Below are 21,589 nucleotides of genomic sequence, written 5' to 3' on the forward strand. Positions count from 1 at the left end.
AGCAACAAAACATCAACGCCCCGCAGCAAACAGCAACCAACAGCTGCCCCAGACACTGCCCCCGCACAGCTGGAGACACCTGGTCTGGAAAAGGCTGAGAAGGAAATCCAGGAGTGTGGACGGAATTCACATCAGAGGGGAAGAAATCCGAGTCTAATAGGAAACCAAATACTAAAAACTTACACAACTTGGAAGCAATGAACATTAAAGCAGTGGATTTAGATTGGTTCAGACTACGTAAAGTTTAGGAAAAATCAAGTAAACTGACATGTCATGGAATGATTTTTCCTGCTCAGCCGGGCTATGTGTGGATGAAAGTATTTCTGTTGCACATCCTGGCCAGAACCAAGTAATGCCTTGACTCTCTCACACTAAAGAGATTCTTGGAGAGTTTTTGTTTTCCCTACAGTTTCAGTGATAAGATTACAACATGAGAAACATTTTTTATAATAATCCTACTTTATATTGTCAGGTAGGTTTGGGACAGAAGGGTGAGAATCAATTTTTGGTCAGGGTTTTTCCATGTTCGCCTTTATGTTGCATTTTGCAAAATTGAAGAGCTTTAACCGTGATACTTTTAACTCTTAAATAGTTAATACTTTTTTTTAAAAAAGCAGATTCCAGGGGGCCATATGTGACTCACCAGATGGCAGCCCTGGAAGAGAAGCTTTGGTTCTAGTCAGCCAGGAGAGGAGCTTTAGAAATGCAAATGAACCCTGCTGGGCAAAGCCTGGCCAATGTACCTGGGTCTCTTGCCTGGGGCAGGAATTGGGCTGATTCCCCCTGCCCCTCACCCCGAGCTCTGCCTGCTTGCACTGATGGAATTTGCACAGCTCAAGGCAGAGCCCGGGGTGAGGATATCTGACCCTGCTACAGAAACGGGTGAAGCTGCAAAGGGAAACAGCAAATGGAGAATGTTGGGAAAACTTCACTATAAATAAATGGGGGGGAATCATCCCTCTGCCCACTCCAACGTGTGCTGTCACTGTCTGTGTTATATAGGGTGGATTAGAGCACTGAGATGTTCTTGCTACCACAAGTTCCGGGAAATCAGTTGGGAATCCAAGTATTTGATGATTTAATTAGAGACAAATGGTCAATTGATGCAGCCCTGGCTGGAGAGAGCGGCCAAAGATGGGGAGAAGATGAACGGCCAGCAGAACAAATCCTACAACACCATGGACCAGCCCCTGGGAACCCAAACCAATTCATATCAGGAGCCACAGAACCCATTTCTCATTTCAATGGCACCATTAGATTACAAGCTGCCCTCGGAATAACCACCCAGACAGCTCCAGCTCCTGACCTTCCTGCTGAGCAATCCACTGAAATGAGGAACACAACATTTCCCCATGGGATGGGATCAGATCATCTGTTAGCAGAGAAAAGAGGAGTTTGTGGAAAATCAAATGACTCAAACTGGTCTTGGCAAATAGATGACAAAGCAAAAGTGGTGAAACAGATAACAAAGGAAACAAAAAAGTAGCTCATGTACCAGTCCAAACGTGGAAAGGATGGGAATGGGACATGGTTTTGTGGTTCCCTGGCAGACCATGGGTTAAACGAATGCTGCTTCTGCAACTCTCACCTTTTTACCATGCTCCACACCTTGAGAGTGCGGCTCATTCAGCAGCTGAGCGAGGGGCCAGGGGCTTGTAGATAAGGAAGTAACGGGCGAAACCACCAGCTTCAATAAATGTTATTAATTAACACGGACTGCTGCTCACAGAAAGTCCCGCTAAATTCCTGAACGTCGAGAACAAAAAAGACTTAACAGAGCCGTGAATATCGGCTGTTCTACAAAAGTGGGGGTGCACATTAACGAGGACGTGCAGTTGGCAGATCGGGAGGTCTGAACCTTCCAAGTACCTCAGGCAGTGGGCAAAGGGAGAGGGAGATGAGCCGGGAAAATGAGGATAAAAAGGAGGCTGCGAACTACAACAATGGCAGAGAGCGCACGGCAAATGCGCCACGGCCTCTCCCTCTGCTCAGCAATAAAGTCACTTGTACAGGACTCCTCTGTCTCCTCGGGGCACAGAAACCTCCGGCCACGTGAATTTCCCCGCACAGCCGCGGGCACGGGGCAGCCGCCTCTGTCCCAGCCACAGGAACCGGGCCGAGCCAGCGCTGCTCCGGCAGCGGCTCCTGCCGAGGCAGCGGCCGCAAGGAGACCGCGGGCAGCCGCTCCCGCAGCGCCCTCACGGCAGCGGCACCACGGGCCGGACACGGCACAAGGAACCCGCCTGAGCCCCCTGCCGCCCCCGAGGCCCGCAGCGAGCCCCGAGCCCCCGCACAACCCAGCGCGGCTCCCACCTGCGCTGCGGCCGCCTCCCAGCTCCGCCGCCGCCTCACCGGTGGGTCCCGGTCGCTCCCAGTATGGTCCAAATCACTCCCGGTAGGATCCCAGTTGCCCCCGACACGGCCCCAGCGGCTCCCAGTCATGCCCTGTATGGTTCCTTTCACTCTCAGTCCCTCTCAGTAAGAGCCCAGTGTGGCCCCAGTCACTTCCAGTATGAGCCCGGTCACACCTTACCCGATGCCATTTGCCCCCGCTGTGGTCCCAGTTGCTCCCAGTATAAGTCCAGTCACCTCCAGTTTGATCCCAGTTACTCCCAGACACTCCCAGTACGATGCCAGTGTCCTAGGGTGACGTTATGATGCTTGTATCCCCATTCATGTGTTCTGTTAATGTTGGATATTATGTTCTGTACCTTTAAGACCGGCTCTGAAGAGGGAAAGTTTTGTTTTGGTTTTCTTATCAGCCTGGCGGGACACAGAGACTGCAGCTTTTGCTTTTGCTGCTTTTGCTTTTCGCTTTGCTCTCTCGCTCTTGCTTGCTTCGCTTCTGCTTGCTTTTGCTCATTAGCTAGTTTAGCTAAACTGTCCAATTTCTTCCTGGACTGTTTCTCCTTTCCTTTTTCTGACCATTTCGAACCTGCTCCGGACTGGGACCTGGGAAACACCAAAATCCTGCACCTTCTGGCCTGCAGCAGCAGCCCCAGCGCCGGAGGGACTGAGAACAGAGTGACCACCCCCAAGAAAGACTTTCTGAATTTGTCATCTTTTTTCAGTGTTGCCATCCGGTATTGTTCATTTTGTGTGCTGGGGGTGCTGTGCCTGTTAAATAAACAGGTTCTTTCCACTCCTCTCCGAGGAATCCTTCCCGAACCAGTTGGGGGGAGGGACCGTGTGGGTTTGCTTACTGGAGAGGCCCTCATTTGGAAATTCTCCTCCAAATTTGCCCTAAACCACGACAAAATCTTGGCGCCCAACGCTGGGCTCGAGAGAGTGAGTGGAAAAACCCTGTTTTGAGGGTATTTTGGTTGCCATTACTCTCTGTTTGTTTGAAGCAGTTAATAGCCATGCTTTTTGAATTCATGATGAGTGTTGGGGTGAAGGCTTGCATGTGCTTCTGGTCCCTAGGGTTTTTCGAGATTTTAATACCTCTGTGGTCCCTAGGTTTATTTTCCTATCCTGAAATAGTTCTAGTATTGTCCCTCATACGTAGTTTTTACAGTAGAGGGGCAGTGACCAGAATAGCTATCCTGCTGGGCTTGATGGCAATGATGTGCAAGAAGTTTATAAACATGTTGGGGTCTGCTCCAGGTATGAATGGTTCTTGGCTATGGTTATTTGTCCAGTTTGTTAGAGGAGGAGCAGCAGGGAATGAGGCTTTTCAGCCTTTGCTTTCCTTCTTCTCCTATGAATCGGTTGCATCAGTAGTAAAGGATGTTCAGTTTCCCCTGAATGTTAAAGAAACCATCTTTCTTGTATTCAATCTGGTAGCCTTCTTCTATACAGTCTGCTGTTTCTCCAGAATGAGGGCTGAGATTTCTAGACAGACTGATGAGGCCCCTGACTCAGGAGTAGACCCAGGCGTGGAACATCCTGAGGGGTGTGGGAAATGGGAGGATATGGGCCAAATCCTGAAGGAATTCTCTGACCCTATAGTCTGGGATTTTCCCCATAAACAAATTCAGAACCCAGCTGAGGTGGGGAAATATCTGAAAGAGAAATACCAGGATGAGCCTAAGGAGAGAAAGGGCACTGCAGTGAGCTGGGCCCTGGCATATGCTTATCGCACTCTGTTGGAGACTGTAGGACAGCAGACAGAGGCAGGGGGGCAGGGAGATAAATCAGCAGCTGTCCCAGTCACTCAGGCTGCAGCCAACACCCCAGGCTCAAAGCCAGCAGCCAAACCAGATAGTGAGCCTAAGCCAGCAGCTAAACCAATGGCTGCTGCTACCAGTACTAGAAGCGGGAAATGCACGGACAAGACCAATCGACCAGTGGATGATGATGATGATGCAGGAGAAGGAACCTCAATGCCTCCTGACATAAAATCAGGAGTCAAAGCAGCAGGTGCAAGACCAGATGCAAATATTGAGTCTTTTTCCCTGAAGGACCTTCGTGGCTTACGGAAGGATTACACCCGACAACCTGATGAATCCATAATTTGTTGGTTAGTCCGTCTCTGGGATGCTGCAGGCGAGGCTACAATTCTGGATGGCACAGAAGCGAGGCATTTGGGATCCCTGTCACAGGATCCTGTCATTGACCAAGGAATGATGAGGGGGGCAAACCCTCACAGCCTCTGGGCACGGGTCTTGGAAAGTGTTGCACAAAGATACCTGTGTGCAGATGATCTTTATATGCAACAGACACAGTGGAAGACCATAGAGCAAGGGATCCAACGCCTGAGAGAGATGGCAGTGGCAGAGATTATCTTCTCGGATGATGTGACAACTAGGAACCCAGAACTGGTGCCATGCACATCTGTGATGTGACGGAAACTTGTGCAACTTGGGCCACACGAATATGCTTCTGCCCTAGCCATAATGAAGCGGGATGAGAGGGATGAGACTGTGCTGGATATGGCAAGGAAGCTCCGAGCATATGCAGATGCTGTACATGGCCCAACACATGCCAGAATTGCAGCGGTAGAAACACGTCTGCAGAACTTAGAGGATAAGATAGAAGAGAATCATAAGAAGCTCAGAGAGGAGATTAAAGAAGACCTTCTCCAAATCTCGGCAGTACAGATCAGAGGTTCTGGTATCCAAGGCAGACGTTCCCCAGATGGCCAGAGAAGGTACACCCCACGAACAGAGCTGTGGTTCTACCTGCGTGACTGTGGAGAAAACATGAGGAAGTGGGATGGAAAACCTACTGCTGTTCTGGCACGACGGGTGCGTGAATTGAAGGAAGCCACCAGGAAGAAAGCAGCTCCAGTTGCCCATAGCCGAACCACCAGGTATGATGCTGATGATGCCATGTCTGATCCCCTTGAAGGAACATCCAAGACATTTGCCCAGGGAAAGAAGGATAACCAGGCTTAGAGGGGCCCTGCCTCTAGGCAGGTAGAGGCCAGGGAAAATGCTGTTTTCTGGTCTGTGTGGATTCGTTGGCCTGGCACATTGGAACCACAAGAGTATAAAGCTTTGGTTGATACTGGTGCTCAATGTACATTAATTCCGTCGAGACATGTGGGGACAGAGTCTGTTTCTATTGCTGGTGTGACAGGAGGATCCCAGGATTTCACTTTGGTGGAAGCTGATGTGAGCCTGACTGGGAATGAGTGGAAGAAACATCCTATTGTGACTGGCCCAGAGGCCCCATGTATTTTGGGCATAGACTACCTTCGAAGTGGGTATTTCAAAGACCCAAAAGGACTCAAGTGGGCATTTGGGATAGCTGCTGTAGAGACAGAGGGCATCCAGCAATTGAACACCTTGCCTGGGCTGTCTGAGAATCCATCTGCAGTAGGACGCCTGATGGGAGAAGAGCAACGAGTGCCAATTGCCACCTCCATAGTGCATCGACGACAGTATAGAACCACTCGAGATGCTGTGATCCCCATCCATAAGATGATCTGAGAGCTGGAGAGCCAAGGGGTGGTCAGCAAGACCCACTCAGCCTTCAACAGCCCCATTTGGCCTGTGCGAAAATCTGAAGGAGAATGGAGATTGACTGTGGACTACCGTGCATTGAATGAGGTGACTCCACCACTGAGTGCTGCCGTGCCAGACATATTAGAGCTCCAGTAGGAGCTTGAGTCCAAGGCAGCAAGGTGGTATGCCACTATAGACATTGCCAATGCATTTTTCTCCATTCCTCTGGCAGCAGAATGCAGGCCTCAGTTTGCCTTCACCTGGAGGGGCGTGCAGTACACCTGGAAGCGACTGCCCCAGGGATGGAAGCACAGTCCCACCATCTGCCATGGACTGATCCAGACTGCACTGGAAAGGGGTGAGGCTCCAGAACATCTGCAGTATATTGATAACATCCTTGTGTGGGGAAGACAGCAGCAGAAGCGTTTGAGAAAGCGGAGAAAATCATCCAGATTCTCCTAAAAGCTGGCTTTGCCATCAAGAAGAGCAAAGTCAAGGGACCTGCTCAAGAGATCCAGTTTCTGGGAGTGAAGTAGCAAGACGGACAGCGTCAGATTCCTACAGACGTCATCAACAAGATCACAGCAATGTCTCCACCCACCAATAAGAAAGAGACACAAGCTTTCCTGGGTGCCATAGGCTTTTGGAGGATGCACATTCCTGAGTACAGTCAGATCGTGAGCCCTCTCTACCTGGTCACCCGCAAGAAGAACACTTTCCACTGGGGCCCGGAGCAGCAACAAGCCTTTGCCCAGATCAAGCAGGAGATTGCTCATGCAGTTGCCCTTGGCCCAGTTAGGACAGGACCAGATGTGAAGAACATGCTCTATTCTGCAGCCGGGAACCATGGCTTGTCCTGGAGCCTTTGGCAGAAGGTGCCTGGGGAGACTCGGGGTCGACCACTGGGATTCTGGAGCTGAAGTTACAGAGGCTTTGAGGCCAACTGCACTCCCACAGAGAAGGAAATCTTGGTTGCCTATGAAGGAGTCCAGGCTGCCTCAGAGGTGACTGGCACAGAAGCACAACTCCTCCTGGCACCCCGACTACCGGTGCTGGGGTGGATGTTCAAAGCAAAGGTTCCCTCTATGCACCATGCCACCAGTGCTACATGGAGTAAATGGATTGCTGTTATCACACAGCGCGCCCATCTTGGAAACCTGAATCACCCTGGGATTCTGGAAATAATTACAAACTGGCCAGAAGGTGAAAACTTTGGTCTCACTGATGAAGGGGAACAAGAAGTGACACAGGCTGAAGAAGCCCCACCATACAACCAACTGCCAGCAGAAGATACACGATATGCTCTTTTTACTGATGGTTCTTGCCGCACTGTGGGAATGAACCGGAAGTGGAAAGCAGCCGTATGGAGCCCCACACGACAGGTTGCACAAGCTACCGAAGGAGAAGGTGGATCAAGTCAACTTGCAGAACTCAAAGCCGTTCAACTGACCCTGGACATTGCTGAGAGAGAGAAGTGGCCAAAGCTCTACCTCTACACTGATTCATGGATGGTAGCCAATGCTCTGCGGGGATGGCTGGAGAGGTGGAAAGAGGCCAACTGGCCGCGTAGGGGAAAGCCAGTCTGGTCTGCTAATGACTGGAAAGATATTGCTACCAGGGTAGATAAGCTGCCTGTGAAAGTCCACCATGTAGTTGCCCACGTTCCCAAGAGTCAGGCTAATGAGGAACACTGAAACAACGAGCAGGTAGATCAGGCAGTAAAAATAGAGGTGTCAAAGATAGACTTAGATTGGCAACACAAGGGGGAGTTGTTCCTAGCTCGATGGGCCCATGATGCCTCAGGCAATCAGGGCAGGGATGCCACCTATAAGTGGCTACAAGACTGTCGCAGACAGCTTTTCATTAAAAATCCATCTTTAGAATTTTTTCTTTCTGAGAAGCTGAGAGGCCTCAGAAACAAAATGTAAACAATGGTTATCTGCTGCTGTGGAACGCAACAGGTGGATCCGTGATTGGTCTCGTGTGGATGTTTGGAATAAGTGACCAGTCACGGCAGTCTCTGTCCGAGCCCCAGACCTTTGTTTTCATTCTTTTCCTTTCTATTCTTAGCTTAGCTAGCCTTCTGAGATGAAACTTTTCCTTCTATTCTTTTTAGTATAGTTTTAATGTAATATCTATCATAAAATAATAAATCAAGCCTTCTGAACATGGAGTCAACATTCTCGTCTCTTCCCTCACCTGAAAACCCCTGTGACCACGGTCACAGATGGTGACCCTGAGTGACTGAGGGAGATTCATCACTTGGTGAGAGCCAGGAGGAGCTGCTACACTGGGTAAACCCCAAGTGTGTGGCATTGATGGTCACCTCACAAGTGACCACAGAAGTGGATTCTAGCCAGGAGCTGAAGAACTGAAGATCCTGATTTGGACAGGGTTCACAGCAAGGCTGACCACAAAGGGAACCTTCTGAAAAGCCTCCAGAAAAGATGTCCGGAAAGCCTAGCAGCACCATGCAGCTGGCCAGAGAGTGCTGGACACTGTCACAAGGTTCTGTTAGCTTTTCCCCTCCTGAAAATGCTGCCCTTCGCAGATTGTGGCTGCAAATGTGGGGGAGGGTCCCCACAGAGGCAGAGGTTCATTTCTCCCCTTCAGAGGAGAAACTTATTGCCCTCTGACAAAAATAGGGTGAAGAGGACAGAATTCCTATGGTAGAGAGACATTTCTATGCGGTTTTTTGATGGGCAAAGCTCTATGGGTTTTTTATGAATGTGCTCTATGCCCTTGATATGTTCATATGGGAATGCATGGAATCCATTTTTGAAGCCGCCTTGGACCGTGGACTGGGGTACCCCAGGATTTATCCCGGGTTCAGGACGCTCTTCCTGGTCTTGAAACGGAGAGCAGCGTCCTTTCAGTGGATTGCTGATTGCAGGGGGCAAGCCCCATTCCCCCCAGTTCTCACGGGAGAAGACCCTTTGGAGGGGGACGATCTGCTGCTTCCCAGCCCCGCTGACTCGCAGCGGGGGGTGAGATTTTGCCTGCAGCCAAAGTTGTTTTTTTCCCTGCGTCTTTGGAGCATGCTCGGACGGAGCCATTTTTCCCCCCCTCGTTACCCTCGGGGGGGTCTGAGTGGGCTGTGCCCCCCGCCCGGCCCCACAGGCACCGCCCCGCCCAGCCCATAGACCCTGCCCTGCTCAGCACCGCGGGTGGCACCGGTCCTCGGGGCCCCGCCTGCCGAGCCCGCAGGGCCACCCCAGCCCGCCCCGCGGGTGCGTGCGGCCCCTCCAGCCGGTGTCCCTCCAGCAGAGCCTGTGGGGTCTCCGGCTGCAGCGGCCCTGCCTGCGCCTGCGCGGCCGATCTCAGCAGCACCGCTTCCCGCGGCTGCGCCTGTGCTGCAAGGCAACGCACTCAGCGACGACAGCGACCGGCAAGCGGTGCCGCCCCCCCCGGCTGTTCCGCCACCTCCCGTGCGGACTCCGCCGGATTTTGCGATTGCGCTTCTGCGGCCGATCCCAGAGCCAGGGGCAGAAGCTGCTGCCGACCCCGTGCTGTCCCCGCCATCCCCTCCCGCAGGGACAGAGCTCGCGCCTGTGCTGCCACTCCCGGAGCTGAGCGACACAACAGCAGCATTGTCCCGTGCACCCCTGCTGCCCCCACCGGCCGCCCTGGCGGTTCTGCCGCCTTTGGGGACTTTGTCCTCTGTGTCTGCGTCAGAGGCTGTCCTGGAACCGGTGGCATGTCCAAGCTCGGACCGTCCTGAGCCGTTTGCCCCTGCGAGAGCGGCTGCGGCGGCCGGCCTCTCCTGTGGAGGAGGCGTAGCTCGGTAGCTGAGTGCAGGCGCAGCCCGACTGCCTGCTTTCAAACTCAGCGTTTTTGGCAGGTTGGTGGGTGTTCGGTCGGTGGTTCCCCCCTTGCGGGTTCCAGGGGTGCCTGCCGTCCCCCGTGCATCCCAGTGGCCAGGGGGAGGTGGCTCCCGAAAGTTCTGCCTCTGGTCCCCAGACTGGGAGGCAGATGGAAGGAACACCTTTTGCATTTGCATTGCAGAGGCAGAGGGAACAGCGGAAAGCGACCATCGCTCGCTTGCTGTGGGGACAAAACATCCCCAGATCCGAGATGATGATTCTCGGGACAGCTTCTCTTCCCCCACTGCTGGTATGGGCCAGTGGTTCGGGGAGGAGGAAGCGTTTGGTCACTCATTCTGCCACTGCATTGGCAGCAGGGTGCAGGTTTGTGAGAACACAGACCCCACCTGGCGGGCTGGGCCTGGGCTGCTTGGCTCAGTTCCCCGGGCCAGGGCCACCGCCCAGCCGGCTCTTGGGCTTGGGGCCTTTGCTTGCCCCATCAGGTCCTGGGCCACCGTTTTGTGGGCCAGGTCTGGGGTTCCTGATCCTTCCAAGAGGGCCAGGGCTCCCCAGGGCCTCTCAGGCTCTCTGCTGCTGCTGCTCTTTCCGAAGGAAAAAAAAAATTAAATAAAAGAATTGAAAGAGCTAGTAGCAGCTCAAAAGCACTGAAGAGTCAAAAATTAGCTTCAGCCCAAGTGGTTCAATAAAGTGGCCAAGACATTCCTGAAATTTTCTCAAAATTGTTTGATGACTGTCAATGGATTTCTGATAACTATTGATGGATTCTCTCTAGCAATTTGTTGTTTCAGGATTCTGCAACCTGTTTCAGGACCAAAAGGGACTTTCAGAGATGTCAAAGAGGAACGTCTTCAGTCAATGGAGTTTTTCTGAAACTCAGCTGTTCAGACTTGAACTTTCTTTGCATTGTTTTTGCATTTTCTTATATTGTAAGATTGTTTTAGTGATATGATAGAATTTTATGTTCTACAGGTGAAGAATTTCCTTGATCATTCCACATCAGCACTTGATTGAGGCTTTGATTGGCAACAGATAACCTGTCAAGTGTTTGTTCTTTCTTCTGCATGAGTCGAGCAGAAAGAATTACAAACACTTTTTTTTTTAATTTAACTAAAATAAAAAAAAGGTGACATGTCGCTGACATCTATTTATGAAAAATCCTTTCCTTAGGATTTTTTCTCCTGAAAAGCTGAGAGGCCTCAGGAACAAAATGTAAACAATGCTTATCTGCTGCTGTGGAGTTTTGAAGAGCTGCAAGTGGCCAATCTGCCTGCAACAAGCACCATTCCACGGGCTCTTGTCACCTTTCCCGACACGGCTGCTGCAGCTCATGGAGGGTAAAGCCCTGGAGGCTCCTTATGGGCGGTTATGGACGATTGCAGGCAGCGCCTCCATGCCCTGGATCAGCGGTGCCCACTCCTGGGAACCCCCACGTGTTCCAGTTTCTGTGAAGCTGCCTGTGAAAAACACGTTCACTCTCCTGTGAAAATGTACAAAGTTTAATAAGGGACAATGAGAGACCAGGACCATGGAGCAAAGGTTATTACGGCCGGGTGCCTCTTGGCACTCAGCCAGGAGCACCCTGTTACCTTTGGGGATCCCCTGAAATACCTTTCCCCTTACATCAGCCTGGTGCATATTCATAGAGCCTCATGCATATCCATAAACTACTTTACATATTCCAGGAATGATTTTACATGGCCCCTCCCTGGGTCTGCCTTTTCAGAGCATGTGTGTTTCTTGGCTGTGGTTTTGGCTCCTTCTCTTTATCACCTCCAGTTTTTGGGCCTTGGTGCACTCTGCCTTCAGACGGGGAGTGCTGATAGTTGGCAGATCTGTACAGGTGTCCTCATCCTGGGTGCATTGGATGTTATCCCACCCAAGCAGGCACTTTAGCACAAGCAGCCTTTTAACAAGCTTAATTAATGACAGAAATAAAAACTATAGAACAAAGTTACTTTCAGAAACAGTCCCAGCCCATATTTGAGCCCAGTCCGTGTGGTCCCAGTCCATAGGATCACAGTCCATACAGTCCCAGTCCATACAGTCCCAGTCCATATTTGATCCCAGTCTGTGTGGTCCTGATCCATATGGTCCCAGTCCCTGGGATCCCAGTCCAAGTGATCCCAGTGTGTGTGGTCCCAGTCCATAGGATTCCAGTCCATTCAGTCCCAGTCCATATTTGATCCCACTCCAGGCTATTCCAGTCTGGAGGGTTCTGATCCACAGGATCCCCATCGACGTGATCCCAGTCCAGGTGATCCCAGCCCATATTTGATCCCAGTCCAGTTGATCCCAGTCTGTGTGGTCCTGATCCATATGGTCCCACTTTGTGGAGTCCCAACCCATAGGATCCCAGTCCATATTTGATCCCAGCCCATATTTGATCCCAGTCTGTGGGGTCCTGCACACACTCCCAGGGTCTGGAATTCCAGTTCCCAGCCAGGAAAAAATGTTCCTACCCTTGAACTTCCTTCCTATCATCTTAAAAAAATTAGAATGACATTATAAATAAATAAATAATAATTAGAATAAATAATTAGAATGAAAATGAAATATAGTAATTTCAACTCTTACTTACAATACTCCAATAATGATTCAAGCCAAAAAACAAGAACTATAACATTACCAATAAATATAAATAAATACCAACCTTTGAAAGTTTTAACTCGATGGCTAATATACTTGAGATAAAAAATATCTAAAAAACTAACATACAATCTAACACACCTTAGTAAAAATTCATATTACAAATATACTAAACACAAAACCAAACACCACTATAATTTCTCAGACATTTTAACCAAACAATTAAACATTAATAATATCCTTAGGTACTCCTAAAAAATTAAAACTATTTTTAAAAATTTAATTGTGTGTGGGTGGTTTTATGTTGATATTGGTTTTTGGATTGTTTGCGTTAGATGATTTAAAAAAGGAATTGAATCAGCTGAGAAGGTGGCACTCTGCAAACAGAACTGACTGAAAATGGACGGGACAGAATCAGTAACTCTGAAAGTTTTATTTGCTATCAAATACATCCCACACACCCAGGCCCACACAATCCCCATCCCACTGCTCCAAATTGAGATCCCACTTCTCCCAGTCTTCTCCCAACTCAATTTCACTCTGGCAGCTGTGGAACGGAGTGAGTTTGGCCTGAGACCGAGTTTTTGTGAGGAGGGAACAAGCAATCTGAGGTGGAATTGAGCCTTTTTGGATTAAAATTCAGGTATTTTCAGTGGGATTTGAATGGTTTTGAGGTGACAGATCGATCACTCCTGACCCATTGGTGTTGGGTCAAGTGAGAGCTGCTGGAGAAGCTCTTCCCACACTGGGGACACTCGTAGGGCCTCTCCCCAGTGTGGATCTTTTGGTGGCAGATCAGCTGGGAATGGCGGCAGAAGCTCTTCCCACACTCCCCACACTCATGGGGCCGTTCCCCATCATGGATCCTCTGGTGCCCATCAGGTCACAGCTCCGCCTGAAGCTCTTCCCACACTCAGAACACTCATAGGGCTTCTGACCATGTGGATCCTTTGGTGGCTGATCAGGCTGGAGCTCCGGCTGAAGCTCTTCCCACACTCCCCACACTCGTAGGGCCGTTCCCCAGTGTGGATCCTCTGGTGCAGGATCAGGTGGCAGTTCCACCTGAAGCTCTTCCCACACTCCACGCATGTGTGGTGCTTCTCCCCATCATGGAGCTGCTCATGGAGCACCAGCTCCGAGCTCTGGCTCCATCTCCGGCCGCCTTCCCGGCCCAGGCTGGCTCTTTCCCCCTCACATCCCCGCCATCTGCGTTTGCAGCCCCTCCTCGTGCGGCATCTCCGGGCCTTTTCCTCCCCGTTGGCTTCCTGCGCCGTGGAGCTGCTCAAAACGGCCTCTGCCACCAGGTTCTGCCGCGGGCATTTGTCCTCCCTGCTCTCCATGCTCAGCTCCTGCTCTGGGCGAGGAAGGACAAGGACAGCATGGGATTTGCCTCCGTGCCACAGGCAAGGGCAACGAGATCCCCCCAGGGCTGTGCTGCAGCCGGGGGCCGTGCTGGGCTGGGAGATGGAGCAGCACAGAGGGGAAAGGGGCACTGACTTCCTCCTCACCTGCCTCAGTGTCCCGGAGCATCTTCCTCTTCCTCGCAGCCTCCCAGGGCTTGGAAATGGGAAATCCTGGTTTGGGGAAAACAAGGGATGAGCACGGTGAAACTGAAGACCTAAGAAGAATTAAAAAAAAAAAAAAATAGGAAATAAAGAAGAAACAAGAAGCATAAGAAGGGTTTAGGCCAGAGAAGTGATCTTTCCAAAGCTGGGCAAGGAAAGCTTCTTGATTCTGCAGGATCTTAGACTTGTGGATGATAAATGCATTTTTGTTTGGTTCAATTCTGACTTTGGCTTTCAGCATGTGATGATTTTTAACCCAAAATATGCCAGAAACTGAGCTGCACTTTTGCTATCCTGCACAGGCTCCCCCCAAATCCTCTCTACAGCATCACTCTGAGCTCTCAGTAGTGCTGTTTTAGGCATAGAAACATTTGGTGTGTGCAGGTGCTGACAAAAACAGTGGGGAAGTCACAGGCTAGGCTCCAACAACTTGAAAGCTCTGTTTTACAGTGATCACAGTGACCTTCCATGGGAGAGAGAGAGGAGGTTTGAACCTCTTCAAAACATCCACTCCAACTGCAGTTTCCCAAAGAGGAAGATCTTCCCTGGGAGACTCCCACAGGGTGAAACACTCTCACTGCAGCTGAGGGCAGAGGTTGTGTTTAAACAGGAGGGTGAGGAGCAGGCTCACTCCCTCTGTGGCTGGTCCTGGCTGAGAATCCCCCTTGCTGCTCTTTCTGTGGAGAGCAGCTCAGTTAATCCGTGCCAGCTTCTTCTCCTCCTGCCCACTGTTGTCTGGGGACTGCCAACCCCCCGTCCCTGCTTGACACGTTTGGAGTAAGGCTGGGTGTGGACGTGTTCATGGAATCACAGAATCCCCAAATGGTTCAGGCTGGAAAGGATCTTAAAGCTCATCCAGTCCCACCCCCTGCCACAGGACACCTTCCAGCATCCCAGATTGCTCCAAGCCCATCCAGCCTGGCATGGAACATTTCCAGGGATGGGGCAGCCACAACATCCACACCCACAAATATTAATGAATGTTGGACTTGAGCCAGCACCTAAATCCATTCCTCCTTTATTAATCTGATCCTAAGATGCATTATGATCCAGGGGAATCAAGGAGTTCTCAATGCCTACCCTTGTATCTCTGTTCTTGGAGTCATGTCACTGAGAATTTCAGTGTTTGCTTAAGAACTTTTCTCAGATAAGGTGTGAAGCCTGAGATCACTTTCAAGACTCAAAATTTTGCTCTCAAGAAAATTAGCTTTTAAAAAATGCCGTGGTTTGAGCCAGTGTCACAGTTTCAGGGAGTTTCAGGTGAGGAGTCCACAGCCCCATCAGTGCCAAGCCTTCCCTTCTAAGAACATCTTCCCCCCCTTTTCCTCCTTTCCCACCTTAAAGAAGAAGCTGAGGAAGCTGGAGCCAGTGCTGCCGTTGCCATCACTGCTTCTGGAATTTCCTTGGCAAGTGTGGCTTTTCTCCCATTTCTGTCCCTGCTGACTTCATCCTTTCAGCCCCTCTCCTACTTCTGGAGGTCTTGGTGGGCTCCATCCTCCAAAACCTCAACTGGCCTTTTAGGAAATCTAACATTTCATCCTGTGAGTCCTCCGTTGAAAGCTTGTGGCCATTGCACCTTTCAGTGAGGCCAAAAACCTCAATTTATATCACTTCAACTTATTTCTGACTCCCACAATTAGTTAATCTTGCATTGATGACTGCCCATTCTGAATCATGGGTCTGGTGCTGGGACACTCAGTGCATTCAGACCAAGGGGTCTCCTGACTTTCCTTAGTCTTTGGGTTTGGACTCTGTCCTGGTGCAGTTTTCATCAGATTTGGACCAGAGGGTGCTGGACACTGGAACAGACTCCCCAGGGAATGGTCACAGCCCCTGTGAATTCAAGGAATGTTTGGACAAGGCTCTCAGACCTGTGGTGGGATGTCCTGCGCAGGGCCATGAGTCAGACTCATGATCCCTGTGAGTCCCTTCCAGCTCAGGATATTCTTGGATTTGTTGGAGTCAGTCATGGATATGGACAAGACACCTCAGGGTGGATCCCTTTCTCTGCTCTCTGGTATTCTGCTCTTTCCTGGCAATCTCCAAGAAAATTGCTCTGCACTAATCTTTTTTTATCAATTGCAGCAGCTTGCTGGGCTTTCTTCTAAATCTTCCAGATGTCTTTGATCAGCCATGCAAAACACTTTTCATTTTCTCCTGAACTTTGCTTTTCTCTTGAATAAAAAGTGCAGCCAGACTTGCTTAAGAGGTTTTCTTGAGGCAGTACCACTTTCCTTTCTGTCTTATGGACCGTGTTTTGCCTTTTAATTTCACCAACGTGACACCTTGGTTGGACAGGCCCAGGTGATTTCCTCATTTGGATCCAGTGGGGCTGGGATTTCCAGCCCTAAACTCCTTGGACTCTGGCACCAAAAATCGATCATAACATCACACAGCAGCTTCTCCCTTTTAAACTTTCTCTGAAATAACCAAAACAGCTCTTAAAATTCCTTTCGCTTACAGCTTACGCTGTGGCATGAGTGTCTCATATCTCGCGACCCCTCCCGAGACCCCTCTTAGGACCCATCCGCACCCCCCAGGTCCCCCCACAGTGCCCCAGGACCCCTCCCCAGACCCCCCCAAACCCCCGGACCCCTCCCCAAAGCCCCCCCAGACCCCCCGGACCCTCCCCCGCCCCCCCCCCCATCCCCTCTCAGGCCCCTCCCGCTCCTGTCCCGAGCCCGGGGGCTCCCGGCGGCGGTGGGGAAGGGGGCGCCGCTTCCGGCTCGCCTCTGATTGGCTGGGACGGCGGGGGGAGGCGGGCGTTGCTGAGGGGAGCCGCGCCGTGATTGGTTAGTTCAGGGACGTGCAGCTCGCTGATTGGTTGGTTCGGGGCGGGGCGCGCCGCGCCGCTATTGCTGGGAGCCCGCACACGCGGTGGAGGCGCGAGATTCTGAGGGAGAGCGGAGCTGACGTGAGGCCGGGGGCAAACTGGGGGGGTTTGGGGCGGGTCTGAGGGGAAATTGGGATTTTTAGGGGCATCGACGGGAAACACGAGGGTGTGCGGTGGGTTTGGGGGGAATGAGGGGGTCTGAGGGGGCTTTGGTGGGTCTGAGGGGGCTTTAGGAAGCTTTGGGGGTAGGTTGAGAGCGTCTGGAGCGTTCTCAGGTGGGTTTAGGGGGAACTGAGAGGAATTGGGAGAGTCTGAGGGGATTTTGGGGGATTGCGAGAGGATCTGGGCCGTTCTGAGGTGGGTCTGGGGAATTTCGAGGAGTCTGAGGCGATTTCATGAGGTTTGGGGGGATTGAGGCGTCTGAGGGGGATTTGGGGCAGTTTGATGGATTTGGGGGCGTCTCAGGTGGGTCTGGGGTGAATTTTGGGGAGAACTGGGGGGGTTTGAGGGTCCTGGGGAGGTTTTTGGGGTCCTGGGGAGGGTTTGGGGGTCCAGCGTGGTCCTGGGCCAACACTGGGGGAGCTCTGGGGGGTTTGGGGTTCCTGGAGGGGTCCTGGGGGAGATTTGGGGGTCCCGGGGGGTCCCAGGCCCACCCTGAACCGGGGTCTGGGGGTTTCGGGGGGAGGGGGCACTGCAGGGGTTCCCCCCCCCCGTTTTTGGGGGGTCTCCCATGGTGCCCCCTCCCCAAAAAGCTCCCAGGGCCCCCTGAAGTGGCTCCTGTTCCACCGGCCGGTGCCCCCTGATCCAGGACGGCCCCACTGAGTCTGGGGGGGTTTGTGGGGATTTTGGGGTTCTGAGAGGGTTTTTGGGGATTTCAGGGTGGCTTTTTTGGGCTTTGGGGGATTTTGTTTGGAGTTTGGGGGGAAGTATTGGGGTTTTTGGGAAGAATTATTGGGTTTTGTGATGGTTATGTGATTTTGGGGGGTTTTGTTGATTTGGGGGGTTTTGGATTTTTGGTGTTTTGTTGGGGTTGTGGGGGCTTTTGGGGGGAGATTTATTGAAAATTTAGTGAGCTTTTTAAATTTTGGTGAGTTCCGCTGGGATGTTTGGAGATTCCGTGGGGTTTTTGAGGGTTTTCTTGTAATTTTTGGGGATTTGTGGGGTTTTAGTGGAATTTTAGGGGTCTTTGGGGCATTCCCTGGGTGTGGGGAAGGGCTGAGAGGCACCAAAATCTCCTTAAAAGCCCCGAAAGTCCCAATAAAACCCACAAAATCCTTTGAAATCTCTCAAAATCCCATTAGAACACTCTAGAATCCCAATAAAAGCCCATAAAATCCTTTGGAATGCCAAAAACCCCAAAAATCCTGATTAAACTCCGCAAATCCACCAAAGATGTCCCCAAAACCAGAAAACGTCCCACAAAATCTCCCCCAAGATCCAAAGAAATCCTGGCAACACCCAAACCTCCCCAAATCCCACAATCCCACCAAAAATCCCAAAAACCCCAAATCCCCAATTAATCCCTCTGAATGCCACCACAATTCCAATAAAATGCCCCAAAATCTCCTAAAAATCTCAATAAAACCCCAGGAATTTCTGAGAATCCCAAAAAATCCCAACAAAATCCCAGTAAAATCCCCAAAATTCAAAAACAGCCACAAGAAATTTCAATAAACTCCCAAACACCCCCAGAAAAACTCCCCCTCAAAATGCCAAGAAAATCCCCCAAAATCCAAACCCCCAAAATCCACAAAACCAGCCACTCCCAGTCAATCCCAGTGTGATTCCAGTCGCTCTCAATGAGATCCCAGTGTAACCCAGCATGGACTCAGCTGCTCTCACTGGGATCCCAGTGTGATCCCAGTTGCTCCCAGCATAATTCCAGATGTTCCCAGTTCCTCCCATGATGATCCCAGTAGCCCCAAGAATAGTCCCAGTCCCTCCCAGCAGGGTCCCAGTCGTGCCCAGTTGCCTCCAGGGTAGATTCAGTTTCCCCCAGCATCGTCCCAGTTGCTCCCAGCATGATCCCAGCTGTTCCCAGTGTGGTTCCAGTGCCCCCAGGATGGTTAGAGACACTCCCAGTATGTTTCAGTTACCTCAGAATGATCCCAGTCTTGCCCAGTTCCTCCCAGTTTCCTCTAGCATCATCCCAGTTTCCATCTGTTGCTCAAAGGGTGGCCCCAGTTGCTCCCAGGATGATCCCAGTTGCCCTAGTTGTAGTCTCAGTCCTCTCAGCATGGTTCCAGAACCTTCCAGCCGATCCCAGTTGCTCCCAGTGTGTCACATTTTCCTCCCAACATGGGCCCAGTAGCTCCCAGTAAGCCCCAATCGGGTTCCATTCACGCCCAGTATAATCCCAGTGTGAGTGTAGCCACTCCCAGTATGATCCCAGTCCCTTGCAGTCTAATCCCAGTTGCTCCCAGTCACTCCCAGTCTGATGCCAGTGCCCCCAGTGTGATCCCAGTTGCTCCCAGCATGGGCCCAGCTGTTCCCAGTGTGCTTCCATCACTCCCCTATGGTTACAGACACCCCCAGGATGGTCCCAGTTGAACCCAGTTGCCCCTGCTCTAGTCCCAGTCACTCCCCAGATGATCCCAGTCCCACCCAGCATGGTCCCACTCACTCCCAGTTGCCCCCAGTGTGGTCCCAGTTCTCCCCAGCATGGTCCCAGTTGTTCCCAGTGTGGTTCCAGTCCCCCCAGTATGGTTACAGACACTCCCAGTATATCCCAGTTGCCCCCAGCATGTCTGTAGTCATTCCCAGGCACTGCCAGTGGCCCCAGTAAGGTGTCAGTTATCCCAGTATGATCCCCCAGTCATGCCCAGTATATCCCAGTTGCCTCCAGCATGCATCCAGTCCTTCCCAGTTCCTCCAGTTTGCTTGCAGCATCATCCCAGTTTCCCTCAGCTGCTCCCAGTAGCCCAAAGTGTGATCCCAGTCGCTCCCTTTCAACCCCAATATGATCCCAGTAAGCTCCAGTTTGATCCCAGTCACATGCCAGCCCTCCCAGTGTGGTCCCAGTATAATCCCAGTTGCTTCCAAACTCTCCCAGTATGGTCCCAGCTGCCTCCAGTGTGGTTCCAGTTGCTCCCTAGATCAGCCCAGTCAGTCCCAGTATGATGCCATTTGCTGCCAGCGTGCTCCCAGTTGCCCCCAGTCAGGCCCAGTATGGGGGATGATGTGCAGGGTGTGCTCCCAGTCCCTCTCAGATCCTCCCAGTATTAGTCCAGTCCCTCCCAGTATGATCCAGAGATGAGCCCAGTGTGCTCCCAGTCCCTGCCAGAATAAACCAGTTGTGCTCCACATGGTTCCAGTTGCTCTCTTTCACCCTCACTGTTGTTCAAGTCACCCCCAGTATCTCCCAGTGTAGCCCAGTTCCCTCCAGCATCTTTCCAGTTCCTTCCAGTATGATCCCATTTGCTCCCAAGCACTCCCAGTCAGCCTCAGTGTAGTGGCACTCACTGCCAGAATGATCCCAGTCAGCTCCAGCATGATCCCAGTTCACCCCAGTATAAGCCCAGCAGTTTCCAATCACCCCCAGCAGGCTCCCAGTCACTCCCAGATCCTCCCAGTTGCTCCTAGCATGATCCCAGTTGCTCACAGCTCCTCCATCCCAGTCACTCCCAGTATATCCCATTTGCCGCTAACGTGGTCTCAATTGCCTCCTGCAGGCTCCTACTCTCTCCCAGTATGATCCCAGTATGATCCCAGTGTCCATCAGTGCAATCACAGTCTGCCCTGGCATGGCAGTGTGATCCCAGTATGTTGTCAGTACAAACCCAGTCCCGTCCCAGCACGATACCAGTATAATATCAATAGAAACCTAGAATTGTCCCAGTCACTCCCAGTATGATCTCAGTATGATGCCAGTATATTCCCAGTCACTCCCAGTACAATCCAAGTACACAGCCAGTACATCCCCAGTACATTCCCAGTATGATCCCAGTACAAAGCCAGTACAATCCCAGGCACTCCCAGTATGATCCCAGTATGATGTCAGTACAAAGCCAGTAGAGCCCCAGTCGCTCCCAGTACGATCCCAGTGCAGCCCAGTCCCTGGCAGTGCTGCCACTGCTGGGATCCCCCAGGCCTGTGTGCGTTCCCCCCTGGCGGATGTGCCGAGAGGAGCCCCAAGGGCTGGCAGTGGCCAGGCAGGGTCCCCAGCAAGGCCCAGTTTGGATGTGCAGCCCCCAGTTTGCCCAGTTTGCCTCTCCTTTGGCCCGGGCCGGGTTCCCCCCGCCCGCAGCGGCTGGGAGCAGCCGAGAGCCCCGCGCTGCCCATGCCGACCTGTCCCGGCTCCATCGCCGCTGCTGCCGCGGGCTGCGAGGGCTGCGGGAACGGGGCACCGAGGGTGTGGCTGCTGCTGGGGGAGGAGGAGGAGGGAGGGAAGGGCAGGGATGGAGGGGGAGGAGGAGGCGGGGTTAGCGGGGAGGAGCAGGGGGAGGGATGGAAGGGGCGGGATGGAAAAGGAGATGGGGGGTGGGGATAAGATAGGGGATGAGGAGGAGGGGGGATGGAAGAGGAGGAGCAGGAGGAGAAAGAGGAATGAAGGATGCGGGGTGAGGGTGGGGAGGAGAGGGAGGAGGGATGGAGGAGAAGAAGGAGGTGGAGATAAGAGGAGAAGCGAGAGGAAGAGGAGGGACGAAGGCGGATCAAGGCTCAGCAGGAGGAGGAGGGCAGAGATGGAGGGGGAGGAGGAGGCGGGGTTAGGAAGGGGGAGATGGGGCTATGGAAGAGGAGGGGGGAGAAGGAGAAGGAGGTGGGGTTAGCGAGGAGGCGGATGATGAGCGGGGATGGAAGAGGAGGGACAAGGGTGGATCAAGGTTGAGCTGCAGGAACCACGCGGTCTCGAGCCCTGCCTGAATTCGCAGCCCCCACCTGTGGGATCAT

At 52.1% G+C, this 21,589-nt stretch overlaps 1 protein-coding gene across 5 annotated transcripts; it reads right to left on the reverse strand.

Annotated features, from left to right (window-relative positions):
• Positions 1–12,718: 12,718 nt before the first annotated feature.
• Positions 12,719–21,111, reverse strand: LOC118701195 (zinc finger protein 180-like). Of its 5 annotated transcripts, none has more exons than XM_036405828.2 (4): positions 20,987–21,111; positions 15,204–16,286; positions 13,810–13,919; positions 12,719–13,655 (listed from the first exon to the last, which is right to left on the reverse strand). In XM_036405828.2, the coding sequence occupies exons 2-4, from the start codon at positions 15,248–15,250 to the stop codon at positions 13,180–13,182; spliced, it is 633 nt and encodes a 210-aa protein (XP_036261721.1). In that variant the 5' UTR covers positions 15,251–16,286; positions 20,987–21,111; the 3' UTR covers positions 12,719–13,179. The 5 variants fall into 5 exon arrangements, with proteins under 5 accessions (XP_036261721.1, XP_054374341.1, XP_036261723.1 ...); XM_054518366.1 differs by lacking the exon at positions 20,987–21,111 and adding an exon at positions 18,796–20,441; XM_036405830.2 differs by lacking the exon at positions 15,204–16,286 and having other exon boundaries at positions 12,719–13,650; positions 13,810–13,875.
• Positions 21,112–21,589: the final 478 nt, after the last annotated feature.

Source organism: Molothrus ater, unplaced genomic scaffold (assembly GCF_012460135.2).
Source record: "Molothrus ater isolate BHLD 08-10-18 breed brown headed cowbird unplaced genomic scaffold, BPBGC_Mater_1.1 matUn_MA516, whole genome shotgun sequence".
In the NCBI taxonomy this organism is placed as follows: domain Eukaryota; kingdom Metazoa; phylum Chordata; class Aves; order Passeriformes; family Icteridae; genus Molothrus; species Molothrus ater.